The following is a 15,076-nucleotide window of genomic DNA, read 5'->3' as shown; positions in this document are numbered from 1 at the left end:
ACAATAAAAAAATTCTGTTAATTCACTTTTTCTGAAAACCTTATAAACAGAATTCAACCAAATTTGGTGAAAAGCATTTGATTATGCTTGCCAGATGCTACTATAAGTTCATTTGGCTTTTTTGCTAGGTTAGCAGAAAGTTGAGGAACCTTAATAAGAATTGTTTTTATAAAAATCAGCAGAATTTCAAGAAATATATGTGGAAAGCATTGTAATAAACCAGATGTCTTTGCCATTTATATGTTCCTACAATTGGCTTATAGGCAGATGTATGCAGGTGAGTAATTTCATGTTCAACCTCCTGTCGGCTACATGGCTTGTCCCACTACTGTTCTGCTCTAGTGCGTATTTTCCAGTGTTCCCCTTTTTTGCATTAAATGTTTGTACTAGATATGATAACTTGCTCAACTAGTTCAGCTGTCTTTTATGAATTGCCATGTTCACTGACATTCTTGACATCAGTTCAATAAGTGTACATTATTTAGTTCTTATGCACCGATAAGTTTTTGAAGTTGTATCGTTTTCTTCTTCTGTCTGTTGTAATATTTTTATGCATTTAAGGGCTGACATGATTGATCTTATAACTGGTTAAGCGATAAATATACATGTTAGAAATGATCATCAATTTGAAACTTTGGTAGTCAGTGATGTGAGAATACATTTTACTGCCACAAAAATTACATATACACAGTTCTGTTGAATATAGAGCATCAGTTTGGCTTTGAACTGCCATGAAAACTTAACATGATATTTGAGTAACTTATTACTGTATATGCTTTCAATCAAATAAAGTGGTGAATTCCGTTCTGTTCTGACTTAGCATTAAATTTCTGTTGATCTGTCTCATTTACAAATAATGTGTCATATTTATGGAGGATACCAAAAATAAAATTTGACAAATTGTCTGATGCACGTAATGAATTATTAAAAAGAAGTACGCTAGATGGCTTCATTTCAATGAACATTTCTTGTAGCTGAGAATCGTCCATTTCATTGCTACAGCAGGTGAACAAAGATGATATTGGTCATCCTTGTCATCTCATCTGACCATTGATTAATGTGGTAAATGAAAATATTCCAAACATTTTTATGGAAAAAAATAATTATCTGAAGGCAAGCTGGTGTCATGTACAAAAGTAGTGCAGTGTATAGATGATATTGCTTGAAATGAGTGAATGACATATACTTCATCAAATGCGTGAAAATAAGCTATTTTTATTTCCATGATGTGAATGGGATGAAATATATCCATTATTCTCTTGGAGCAAGCCAATTGGCTAGCAGTATGTTCAACCAATTGAAGTACAGATGCCATAGTATATTCCGCATGATAATGTCAGTGGTTTACCATTTACGTTTTACTGTGTTTTGTGTATATTTGCACAGAAAATATCAGTAGTAATGTAATTTTCCTTCATAATTGAAGGTAAAGCAGCACATTAAAAAGAAGGGATGGAAGAAAAAAGTTAATGCATATTGTTGGATGTGTATTCGATTCATCTGTATGCTAGGTGGCCACACTTAAAACTAAAGCACATAAGGGAGCCCCGAGTGGCTGCGTGGTCTAAAGCGCTCTCCATTACGGATCACTGCCATCTCACCTCTGTCTGCGTGGGTTCAAGTCTGAGACAGATTCGGCCAATGTGGGTATGTGAGAAAGCTTGCCAGCAGCTTCTCGTGGGTCGGTAGTTCTTTCTGGGGTTTTTCCAGGTTCTTACTCCACCATTAATACTGGCCGCCATGTATAGCCTATCGTGTGCTGAAAAATGGCCTTAAACCCTACTACAGCAACAACAACAACAAAGCACATAAGCATCTAAAAATAGCCCAGATTTCTTAGTTATAATGTTATCGATGTAGCATTGGAGAAATATATCTGGTGTATCACTCTGGTGCATTGTAAAATTTAATTCTCTAGGAAAATCCAGTAATTCATGGCCCAGCATTAAATAATGAATTGTATGGTGTATTGTATGAGTCCATTAACACAATTACTCTCTTGCGTTTTGGAGTCCTTTTTCCTGTACTTGCTGAAAAACAATTCACAATTTATTTTTTACACTGAACTAAAAATTGATACCAAATTCAAGTAAGTTAACCAGTTCATGATGTATGCATATGCCAGAGTTGATAAAGTTTGCTAGAGTTATTCCTAATTCCTCCTTACACCACTCAAACAGAGGAGTAAATGCATTAATGTCATTTGAACACATATTTAGTGTTCTAAACAACATTAAAAAGTAGATAATTGTCATCAGCTTTTAACATACTGTAATATTATGACTAAAAGGGAAAATTTGCCTTCAGATCTTTCCAAAACTCATTAAACAATTTATTTGATGATTGTAATACTGAATAATCATATAATACACTCTTTGATACTTTATTTTAACTTGCTTGGCTACAACTAGCAAATGACTATATGCAGGTACCTGTAACAGGTACAGCATTCCTTTGCAGTAATTTTTATCTTGTAATTCATTAGGTATAAAATCAAATTCAAGTAAGTTGTAAAGAAATAATAAAACTTATTTTCATATTGAAATTCTAAACAATGAAGGTAATTATTTTTATGCCTGAAAATAATTCATAATGGTCATTACAATAGATTGGAAAGGGAACTGAACTCCCAAAAGCTGTCAAATCAAAACAAGACACACAAGTATTAAAATATATCCATTTTTATAATATTATTCATGTTTCCTCTAATGTTATATAAATATAAAGTTACAATGCTTGTATGGTTCCCTTTCACTAATAGAGAATGTGTTTGCTCCAAATTAAGTAACAAAAACTATAGCTACTTTCAGTGACTAGCCATGACAAATCCAAACGACTTTTATATTAAATATTATCCTCCCACCTCACCCAAGGGGCGGGTATATTGTGAACCAATGATTCTAACCTTAAACTCTATACATATATTGCATCATACTGCTTTGACTTGTCAAGAATTATTCAAAAATGTCACTAATTGACATTGTTGTACATTTGACCTTTGACCCCCTCCCAGGAAAGCCTGCGGATGAAACCAAAATAGATGCACCTTTTGCAGATGGCAATCATATGAACAAGTGTCATGAATTTCCACCAAGCCATTTAGGATAAGTGTCATGAATTTCCACCAAGCCATTTAGGACAAGTGTCATGAATTTCCACCAAGCCATTTAGGATAAGTGTCATGAATTTCCACCAAGCCATTTAGGACAAGTGTCATGAATTTCCACCAAGCCAGCCATTTAGGACAAGTGTCATGAATTTCCACCAAGCCATTTAGGACAAGTGTCATGAATTTCCACCAAGCCATTTAGGACAAGTGTCATGAATTTCCACCAAGCCATTTAGGATAAGTTATGATAATGGCCAGATGGATGTATCCCTACAGAACCTAGTGTCTCTATGCTTGATGCTAAAGTTTGGGAATAAGAAGCAAAGTTAATACTTTGGCTATATTACTGTTGAAGACCATTTACCCTTTAATGCCATGATCCCTAAATAGATGAACATAATATCTGTGTGGCACATAGAAGGTTTTGATTCAGTGTAGGTGAAACATTCATTGGAGTCCCCTACAGGGGTGGACATGTTCCATCTCATTAATTAGAACAACTGGTACACATTAAATAGGGTCAATGTCAGGATTACAATTGACCCATAATTACTGTAGTTTTTTCTTCATCCTGTTTGCATAGTTAAACAGAAAAGATGTTACAAGTTGTTATTTCCAGTGCTGTAACTTGGCTTGTTTGAGAGAGTAGATGTTTCCTTGGTATTTTGAGAACCAATACCTTTGGAAGTGAATATTATTATACGAGGGATGGATGCTCACATGAGTGCCACTGTTTCTTACTGTAATCCTTTTAGGCAGATTCCTTTATCTATTATGACTTTTTATTATGGTAAGACATTTTGTCCTGTAAAAAAAGGTGTCTAATCAGAATGTTCTGATTTGTATTTACAAATTTTGTCCATCTGTCCATACAGCCAACACCCTCTTCTCTAGTTGATATCTCCTAAGCCAAAAGTTATGTTCATGAAACTTGGTATGTATTTGAATCGTGACAGTCGTGTGCTCCAGATTAGTAGTTGTGTACAGTTTTATTACAAATTGTGTGCATTCATCCACCTTCATTTTATTCAATATTCAAAATGTAAATTTAGCAAGGAAACTATATTCAAAAACTACATTTCACCAAAAATATATAATCAGGTATTAATTACCAGTTACACTGTACTTGATAAAAGAATTTTTGTTGCTGGTATGCTAAATTGACTATTCTACAATACTGTTACACTGAAATGAGGGGCCCCGAGTGGCCGAGTGGTCTAAAGTACTCACCATTATGGATCACTGCTGTCTCACCTCTGTGTGGGTGCAAGTCTCAGATTTGGCCATTGTGGGTATATGAGAAAACTTGCCAGTAGCTTCTTGTGGGTTGCTGGTTCTTTCCAGGGGTTTTCCTGGGTTCTTCCTCTACCATTTATACTGGCCGCCATGTTTAGCCTATCTTGTGCTGAAAGTGGCATTAAACTCTACAACAACAACAACACTGAATTGTCCATTTTACAATGCTAATTTGCTTTATTGACCAGTTCAGGTCTAGTTACAAGTTTATTAATATACCATAAGACTAAAAGGTGTGATTCCAATACATTTCCCAGGTAATGGATATAGTTTTTCTTTCAAACATAAATTTAGTGCAGTCTGTCATCATCAAGCCCCTACAAATAAATTTTGAAAGCAGGTTTCAGCACACTTGCAGCAGTGTAATGCTTTTAGAATCCAATGGTAATTCTACTGCAGCGGGTAATGAAGCCTGTTCCAAAATTAACTTGTAAGCATGAACACCCTAGGATATTTGTATATACCACATGATGCTGGAAGCACAAAGAGCAGACAGAACAAAACTGCTATAGGTAACAGGTTGGATTAACATATAATTCCATAGATGCAGACCCCTTTGGTTTAAGTGCTGGAAACAAGAGTGGAAGCATGGCCAAATCTGAATTACACCATTCACCCCACAAATCTTGTAGGCTCCAGGTTTTTGCCATTAAAACAATTTTTAGCGTCAAATAATTTTTAAGGATACAAACAATAAATTATGTTATATGATCTCATTAGAATATTCACAGTCGAACATTTAGAGCCAAATAATATTGTATTAGATCAAATTACTGAAAATAAATTATTGTAGGAGGCTGAAAAAGTCCTCATTTACAAGATGTGTCTGGCAGTGTGGTTGTGAGCAATACTCACTGTTGTCCCCATTTGTAATTTACACACACACACACACACACACACACACACACACATTGCTTTATTCCAGTTTTGATTTGCAAGATTCATCAAAGTTGAAAGTTTTATTTCAATGTTTTTATTTAAAATCTTTCAAATGTTATTTAAAAAGGAAACATTATCAAATTCTTTTTGGAATATGACTAATTCATATTAATAAATATGGTGGGAAGTTATGAAATTTTGAAGGACAAAGAATCGTTACAGGACCTATGTTGAACTTGGATTGTATTTGGCAGTAACTGTTAGTCATAAAATGGCCATGAACTTATAGCTTACTTACACTCAACTGATATGGGGCTTATACCACCTACATATGACTTGTGTCACTTGTAAGTGAAATGGTAATGATGTATGGATTAATATAATTTTTATCACTTACACTGTATTTATACTGTTTCAAACTAACATTTTGCTTACTTCATTACATATGCAAATTAAAAGTACTGATAAATCACCTGCAAGTTACCAGAATGTCTAGTATATATAAATTATAATTCAGAAAAAGTTATTCCCATAAAGGTAGGAAAATTCAAACTGACTGTTTAAATGACATGTAATTCCAGTGCTTTAAAATTACTGACACTAGAATTTGATGAAGCTGGCTGGGTTAAAGAAAGAATAAATGATTAGCGTGCAATACAGTGACTTGTAGTATTAGATAAACTAAATCCACTTGTTGTCCTGACCTTTATATTCAAGTATTTAAAGTATCGCTTCACTAATTGAGTGATTCAGCTAGTACTGTATCCTGTAATTGTTGACCCAAAGAAAGCCTTTATTATCATTTCTCTGATTTTTTCTGTTTGCTGACCAATTTCCGTTAAATAGAAAAAAAAATTAAAATCTACAGAAATAAAAGCATAGTTTTATTATTCAGAGCAGACAGGTGTGATTTGGTCCGTAGTCTAAAGATGCTTGAACTGAAAGTTCCAGTCATTTCATTCAAATGCAACTGTTTATAGAAAATGCAACATAACCTGTTATGTTTAGGTTGTGACTAACATAGGTAATACAGTCTTAACTACTGAATTGGATTTCATCACAAATACAGAAAGAAATGAAGGAATTTAATGTAGTAACACATTGCAATATGAAGGGGAATATCCATAGTGCATACATCTTTTTTGATAATTAAGCCTTCTTGATTCATTCATAGTTAATTATTTTATGCATCTAAAATGAAATAAGTAAACTGATTATTTGGTACTTATTTGAACAAAGCACTGTTGCTAGATATAGCTGTTTCCATTTAATGGTATGAAGTATCAAACTGAGGCTAGATTTCTTTCTTGCAAATGCACATACTACATACTATAAATAAGCACATGGTTGCAAAGTTTTGTCACATGGATGCATAGTTTTGTCACAAGATTGCATACTTTTTAGTTATTTAAAACTTTATTTGAATGCAAATGGATTTTGATTTTATAGTTGTTTCTCTTAACATGCTTTCTTCATGATTGGCGCACAGCCACGGCATGAATAGGATATATGTAAATGTTTCTCTTTTGATGGGACTGTGGTGATTTTTTTCAGGCATTGGCACCATAATTGTGGATATTTCTGTTTGTCCATTTGGATGGGACCATGGTGATGTTTTTCAGGCACTGGCTCCATAACTATGAATGGTTCTGTTAGTCTATTTGGATTGGACCATGCTGATAAGTCGGTGTTGTCATAAATTATGACCTCAGACATTTCTTGACTGTTCTTTAGAAAAAGGAGTGTTTGTCCATTCAAGGTGTCAGAGTAAGCAGTGATAAAGTGCATACTGAGGCTTCTGGTTGAGTCAGTTTGAAGAATATACCACTATGTAACACAGTTTTTTGTTCCTGAGTAATAAGTGTTATTTTATAATTGCTTATTCCTAAAAAGTATAGAAAATGCTATTATACCACACAAACTTTGCTTTTGTGACCAGGAAATAACACTTACGGCACTCTTTTTATTTCCAAATTCTGTATGCTCAGGTAAATGTGAGTAACAAATGACTCACAGATCTTAGAACTTCACATACTTTACTTTAACTGTTTGACCCCTAAAGGTCTTTTCATTTTGGTCTGAAATGGGAGTAGGAAATGTATTTAGGGGAGGGGTATTTCTGAGTGCATCCAGACACATCTGTTTCTGTGAGATTTTCATTTAGCCATATACTTATATGTTTAAAATATATTTTTGATTGGCTATTTTGCCCACACATATGCAGAAGGGTTCAAATTAAACTTCTCATCTTTTTTTTTAATTTGCTTATTGGCCCCATGATCTTCATGCCCTGGCACTAGTAACTCCAAGTCTCAGACTTAAAATACTTTTTGAAAAGTTTCATCTGCCCATATGCAGATCAGACCAGTCTGCTTTAGATCTAGTAATATATCCAGACACAGTTCCATTTCTGAAACTGGAAACTTTTAGACCAGTCTGCTTTAGATCTAATAAAATATCCAGACACAATTCCATTTCTGAAACTGGAAAATTTTGGCCTAAAATGACCACATAAACAATAACAAAATTCAAATTTACTAAAATCATCAAAATTAACCCATGAACCAGTTGTCCTTTGGAGGTTCTTTTCACTTTTGCCAGAAATGGGGTAGGAAATGCATTTTTGGGTGTTACATCTAAATGCATCCAAACACATTTGTTTCGAAGATATTTTGTTATTAGCCACGTGCTTAGTGGTATAAAAGATGTTTTTGATTGACTATTTTGCTGATGTGTGTGCATTTGGGTGAAAGTTTAACTTTTTCCTCTGTTTTTTTTTTTTTTGCTTATTGGATCTATGATTTTCATGCCTGGGCCCTTTTTTTTCCAAAGCTCAAACTGATCTTATTTTTTGCAAATATTTATCCAAATTTGTACACTTCAGACTGGTCTTCTTTAGATCTTGGGCCAAAAATGTCTCAAATCCTGACAAACTCCTGGTTACAAAACCATTAATTTTTGGTATAAAATAATCAGGTCTCAAAAATTATGTTTTTTCCGTTGTTTTTTTTTTAATGTGAATAAAGATTTCATTTTATTTGGTATCATTGTAGAACTACATCTTTCTCCTTTTCTGCAATACCATCTATTTTGGTGTATCCTGAATGATGTTAATCTTGCAAAAGCTCAGAAGAAGGGTGCTACCTTACAACCTGTAAATGTGGCACGCGGGTATAATGAGTTAAGTGCACACAACTCATATACTTTCAGCAGACCCATTTTATTTTGAGACTAGAAGTACCATTTTAAACATTTGGGGGACATTTTCCAAAGCAACAAGCTGGGTGTGAATTTTCAACAAAATTGGTGAAATATTATCGTCTTCAAAATTGAAGTATTAAAAAATATATACCAGAACAGAACAAATTTTTTGTTTACAAATGAAAATATGATTTATTTGTGAGCATGTTGTACATATATAGCTCCAACATAAGAAGAATCTTTATTCATGGATGATTAATATAACCAAGCCTTTGTGTTTTGACCTCACTTTTATAACCCATGACATGAAATAACCATTCAAGATGTCTTGTAAGAGAAACTGTACTCCAGATCAAACGCATTGACACTTGGCATTTACGCATCAGTGTTGATGCAGATATAGAAAAACCAAATTTATGAAATATGTGAAACGTGTCCCATCTTCAAAGTACCAGCACCGTAACTGAGCCGTTCACCTGTGGAGGCTTACTAACCAGTGAAGAAATGTTACTTCCATTCAATAGAAAGCAGTATTAAAGCCTAACAAAAAAATAACATGTTTGTTGGGTTTATCCTCTTGGCTTTTGGACAGAGTGGCAAAGCAAACAGGTTGGATTCACAGAGTTCTCAAAGAAAGTCATATTTAATGTGTGCCTCATTGCAAGTACATGGGTTTATTTTTCACCTCAGAGTTGTTTTGGATGAAAGCAAAGCAGATACTAGCAGCTTAGACAAAGAAAGCAACTTAAAAGATTTTGAATTATCAAAAAAAATGGTTCGGCTGCTTTAGTGTAGATAATGCAATTCAGATTTTGGATTCAGTAATAAAACCAACTGCTTGCAATACAGTTTTTGCAGACAGTATTTAGGTGTTCCTAAATCTACCAATAATGAGGTTGTGTTAGGGAAGTGTGGAAGATGCCCGCTTTGTATCCCGTATTTTGTATGATGCATTAAATACTTGTTGAAGGTTGTAAGAATGCCTTCAACTTGATATTTAATGTTGAAAAGATTAGATGAAACTAACCCAAGTTCAAGACGTTATTTGGTTTGCTTTTGGGTATGTTTGGCTAAATGAAGATGCTGGAGACAAAAAACAATTTTTGGCACTGTTTTTACAAAGGATTCAACACTACAAAACTGGCAAAGTGATATTAACAACTCACATAAATGTGGGTATTATAGCATTATAAAACCAAATTAGGACCGGAAAAAATACCTTTTATGCGGATTATTGTCTTTTCTTAGGAAATTACTTGCTAAATTTAGATGCTCATTGCATACACTGAAAATAGAGACAGGTAGCCATAGCAGGATTGAGAGAAATAATAGGTATTATGAACTATGCCAGAAAAATAATGTATACTTGGTACAAGATGAATTCGATTTTGTTTGTGTTTGTCCAGCTTACAACCATATTTGAGAAAAATGCTTCAATGAAGTTTATTATCTCTGTCTGTAGAAACATTTGTATCCCTAATGAGTCATTGCAATATATTAATTATAAGACATCTTTCTTACTACATCAATTCGGCTTTTTGTCTTAGACATTCTTTGATAACTCAAAAAAATGGTGAATAATATACTTAGAGGTAGTAACATCTTGCACCTGTTATTGGAAATTATGTATCTATACTCATGATGAACACCATATTTAACTTCTTTAAATCATGGCGTACATTATATTTACTCGTATTGTATTTTGTACCTAATATGGGTGGGTGGCCTAAATTACTGAATAAAGTATTATTATTATTATTATTATTATTGAAGGGTAAACTTAATAATACTACATGTTGGTATAAATAATATGATTCAAGGTAAATTTCATGATGCTACCTGTTCATACTAAAATTGTCATCAGACAATTTTCAGAATATTATTCATGTTACTATCTTGATTTTTATGAAGGATATTTCTGATTTCTTTAGACTTTAAAGTTTGAGAAGAGACAAAAACAAAAACTCACCTTCTAAATGTAATTAAGATGGGGGGAGGGAGGAGGGTGCTTATTGCTGAAAAGGACCTTCAGAGATTTATCTTTTCCTAAAAAATTTACAAGCTCTGGATGTGCTTATCATCAAGTAAATCCTGACCATCAGAGAAATAAGATAGACAAATATCATTTACCTGATATTTCAGTGTGTCTAGTAATGTGGAGACACAGGTGTCCAGTCTCCTTCTCTGTGTCAAAGTCCTATGTAAGCTACACAAGAAAGTGTACCAGTCCAGCTCCACCTCCACCACGATGTCAAGTACAGCTACAGCAGCATCAGCTTTAGACACAACTACAATCCTCCCTCCAAAGGCAGCTAAGGTGTTCAAGGTACCATACTATTTGTAAACATTACCAATAAAAGTTGTGTGGTATTTTAACTTACAAATTGGCAGGCACTCAGGCAGCTGGATGGGACAGAATCTATTTTTGGTGTCTCAATGATAACACAAGTTCTAGAAAGCAGATTTCAATGCAGCTTGATGCACATGTTTCCCTTAGCCTAAGGAAAGACCCTCTTGATTTTGGGATCAGTAGCTATAAGTTCTAGGTCACCGTTGCTGTTATTTAGAATCAACCTCAGCATTTAATTTTGGATGATGACTTAAGTTCTAATAAACAGATAACTTGGTAAAGGGTTCCCTTTAGCCCAAAGAATCCAGTTAATTTGGGACCTCTTGCTTCAATGTTGTGGTTACTGTTGTTTAAAAAAAAAAACTATGCATTTAAATTCCAGATGACAAGGTAGGTTCTGATAAACAGATTTCAGCCCAGCTTGGTATCTGTTTCCCTTTGTCTAAAGAATAACACTATTGATCATGAAGTCATTATACCCGGTATGCATTTTACTGTTAGCTCACCTGGCAGTGTGGCCCAGAGAATTTATCCAATGGCCCCAGGTCTGGTGTGTCTGTCAACAAATGCACTTATGAACTTCTTTTCCAAAATTACTAAAATTAATTCCAACCAAGCATGTTAGCATCCTGTCATGAAACCTTTAAATGACATCTTTAAAACCACTCAACATAATTTAACCAAATTTGCCAGAAAGCATCCTGGCATGAGGGCTTCCAAATTTAAATTTAAAACTTATGCTGATCCTTGTCAGATATGGCTGCTAATAACACTACAAGAATAAACTAGAAAAACTTTTAAAGGACTTCAAACTAGAATTTGAAAGTAAGCAGTATAAACGGGTTTCATATTCATACAAATGATGTTTTTTATGCCATCAAATATGGCTAATATTACTAAAAATAGAAAAACCTTTAAAGGTATTTTCTAAATCAACTCTGCATAATTTAAACAAATTGGACAGAAGGCATCCTGACATGAAGGGATTTCAAATTTATACAAATTTCGCTGATTTTCCATCAGATTTTGTTACCATTATTTCAAATATTAGAAAAACCTTTAAACAATTTCTTCTCAAAAACTGCTGAATTGAATTTGGTCAAATTCACCAGAAAACATTAAAGCATAAGGAGCTTTCACTATTTACAAATGACCTTGATTCATGTTCAGATATGGCCACTGTTATTATAAATAGAAAACCATGAAATAACTTATCAAAAACTGCTCAGTCAAGTTTGAACAAATCAGACGCAACATATCCTGGCTTGAATGCTTTGAGATTTATACCAGTGATCATCCTGATAGCTCTCAGATATGGTAACAGGTACTAAATATGAAAAATAAAAACATTTAAATGACTTTACCTAACAGTATTCTGGACAGAATTAGAATGACTTCGACAAAGCATGCAGACATAAAGGTGTTTTAGTTCTGAGTAAATATACTCATCTGCTTTCAGATATGAAGACATTAAAAATATGAAACATTGAAACAACAGTATTTATAACATGCAGTCAGCAGCATTAGAAGACTTTTATACATGTAGCACCTAAAGAACCAGATTTCTTTGCCAACTATTTTTGCATTTGGTTATGGGGCAGATGTCAGCCAGGTGGTTGATTGGGTCTCTTGTCTTGAAATAAAATGATTTTGTCACTGTTTCTTAAATTACAGTTGTATTTCATTCCAGTCTTAAACTTAAGTTCTCTTCAACCAATTTCAGCTAAATTTGGCATATGCATTATAAACCATTTTTATCTAAGAAAGATATTTGCCAGTTTGTGAGTTACTAGTTTAAAGTCATTGCTGCTAAAAAATAGATTCTACCCATGCGTTTCATTTTCGGACAGTAACTGAATTTCTCTATAACTGATTTAAATAAAACTTGGTATATACATGCATGTGGTACCAACAAAAGATTAAGGCCTAAAAACGTACACTCTTCCACAATGGGAATAAAACTACCATCAATTTTATCGCTTTGGGACAACCTGTCTTCAGTGTAATCAGCAGAAATGCCTCCAGTTTTGATTTGGAAGCTTGAACCCATTTTCATCTGAAATTTCTAAACTCTAGTTAACCTTATATACAGTTGACATTCAACAATACTCTTTGATATTCAGCAGATGACAAAGTCATCAACATATAATTAGCAACATAATATTATTGTCAGTTCGTGGATTAAGGCATTTCACTATGCTGTTAATTTTGTTGTTGAATAGGGTAACTGACAATATGCTACCCTGAGGTACACCCATCTCCTGAGGATATCATTAAGAAAGGGTGCTGCCTAACAAGCTCTAAAGATTCTGTATATTTGAAAATCTGGTGATAAAATCAGATAGGAAGCCCTTCGTATCAAGGTTAATTATGTCATTCTTGTTGTCATACTTTCATGTGCTGTCATAAGCTTTCATAAATGATAGCAACTACTTTTTTATTTGTTATAATAGCTCTGGCATCTAAATCCACACTGAAAGTGACCGGTATAGACCTGATCTGATCATCTGATGTACAGATCTGGGCATATACTATTTGTAATATATTGCATGATTGCAGATCTGGGTCTATACTATTTGTAATATATTGCATGATTACAGATCTGGGCCTATACTATTTGTAACATATTAAATGATTGCAGATCTGGACCTATACTATTTGTAATATACTGCATGATTACAGATCTGGGACTATACTATTTGTAATATATTGCATGATTGCAGATCTTAGCCTATACTATTTGTAATATATTGCATGATTGCAGATCTGGGCCTATACTATTTGTAGTATATTGCCTGATCGCAGATCTGGGCCTATATTATTGGTAATATATTGCATGATTGCAGATCTGGGCCTATACTTTTGTAATGTATTGCACAATTGAAGATCTGGGCCTATACTGTTTGTAATATATTGCATGATTGCAGATCTGGGCCTATACTTTTGTAATGTATTGCACAATTGAAGATCTGGGCCTATACTATTTGTAATATATTGCATGAATGCAGATCTGGGCCTATATTATTGGTAATATATTGCATGATTGCAGATCTGGGCCTATATTATTTGTAATATCTGGGCTTATACTATTTGTAATATATCGCATGATTGTAGATCTGGGTCTATGCTATTGGTAATATATTGCATGTTTGCAGATCTGGGCCTGTACTGTTTGTAATATATTGCATGATTGCAGATCTGGTTGTACACTGTTTGCAGTGTATTGTATGATTGCAGATTTAGGCCTACATTGTATTGTATGATTTGAGATCTGGGCCTACACTGAATTGTATGATTACAGATTTGGATATACACTCTGTTGCATGATTGAAGATTCGGGTCTACAATTTATAGTGTGATTGCAGATGTAGGCCTACACTGTATTACATGATAACAGATCTAGGCCAACACTATTATATGATGACAGATCTAGGCCTTCACTACATTGTGTGATTGCAGATCTAGGCCTACACTGTATTATATAATTGCAGATCTTGGTCTACACTATTGTTTGATTACAGATCTAAGCCTAAACTGCATTGTGTGATTGCAGATGTGGACATGTACTGTATTGTATGGTTGTAGATGTCAGGCTATAAGGTATTGTATTGTTCCTAGTGTGGGCCTACACTGTATTGTATGATTGCAGATCCGGGACTGCACTGAATTATATGACTGCAAAAGTGATACTACACTGTATTTTATATATGTGCCTATACTGTAACAGTTTGATGCATGTTATTAGCGTGTACACATGTCAATATTGGCAACACATTGTAAAATGTGTACAAAAATAACTATCACTTGCAAGCTTGTGTTCCTTAAGTTTACTATTAGGCAGATCTTCTAAGCCATTAAGAGTTTGATTATAACACTTGGACCAGGTTGCAAGCTTCTCATTGATCTTGTATCTTGACAGAGCAAACCATAAAGAATAAAAGAATGGCAGACTTTTTCATGCTGAATACTGAGGTTAGTGATGGTAAAAATAACTGACGGTCTCATTTAATTTTAGTTGCTATATTAGACTATGGCCGTATCTCATTCTGCAGAAACAGCATAGAAAGGCTGATATATCAAAAACAATTTCCCATTTTTCCTCAAATTTCCACATATTTTGACAAAGGATTTTAGACGCAAAGTTAGGTGATTAGGGACAAACCATTTAATCGGGTAGGGTGGCTGGTATTTTCTTTTGATATGGCACACTATATTTTTATTTACCTCAAGATGATTTGTAA

General features: G+C 34.0%; 1 protein-coding gene across 1 annotated transcript in view; it reads left to right on the top strand.

Annotated features, from left to right (window-relative positions):
* LOC149786362 (E3 ubiquitin-protein ligase HACE1-like) overlaps window positions 1-15,076 on the top strand; it is a 142,718-nt gene that overhangs the window by 63,759 nt on the left and 63,883 nt on the right. The window contains exon 12 of the mRNA XM_089976789.1: window positions 10,628-10,811. Coding sequence (XP_089832915.1) covers window positions 10,628-10,811 — 184 coding nt within the window. The remainder of the gene's footprint in view (window positions 1-10,627; window positions 10,812-15,076) is intronic.

The sequence above is a fragment of the Sinohyriopsis cumingii genome, chromosome 12 (assembly GCF_028554795.1).
Source record: "Sinohyriopsis cumingii isolate HCF-2022 chromosome 12, ASM2855479v2, whole genome shotgun sequence".
Lineage (NCBI taxonomy): Eukaryota > Metazoa > Mollusca > Bivalvia > Unionida > Unionidae > Sinohyriopsis > Sinohyriopsis cumingii.
This window is presented reverse-complemented; position numbering and strand designations above follow the sequence as displayed.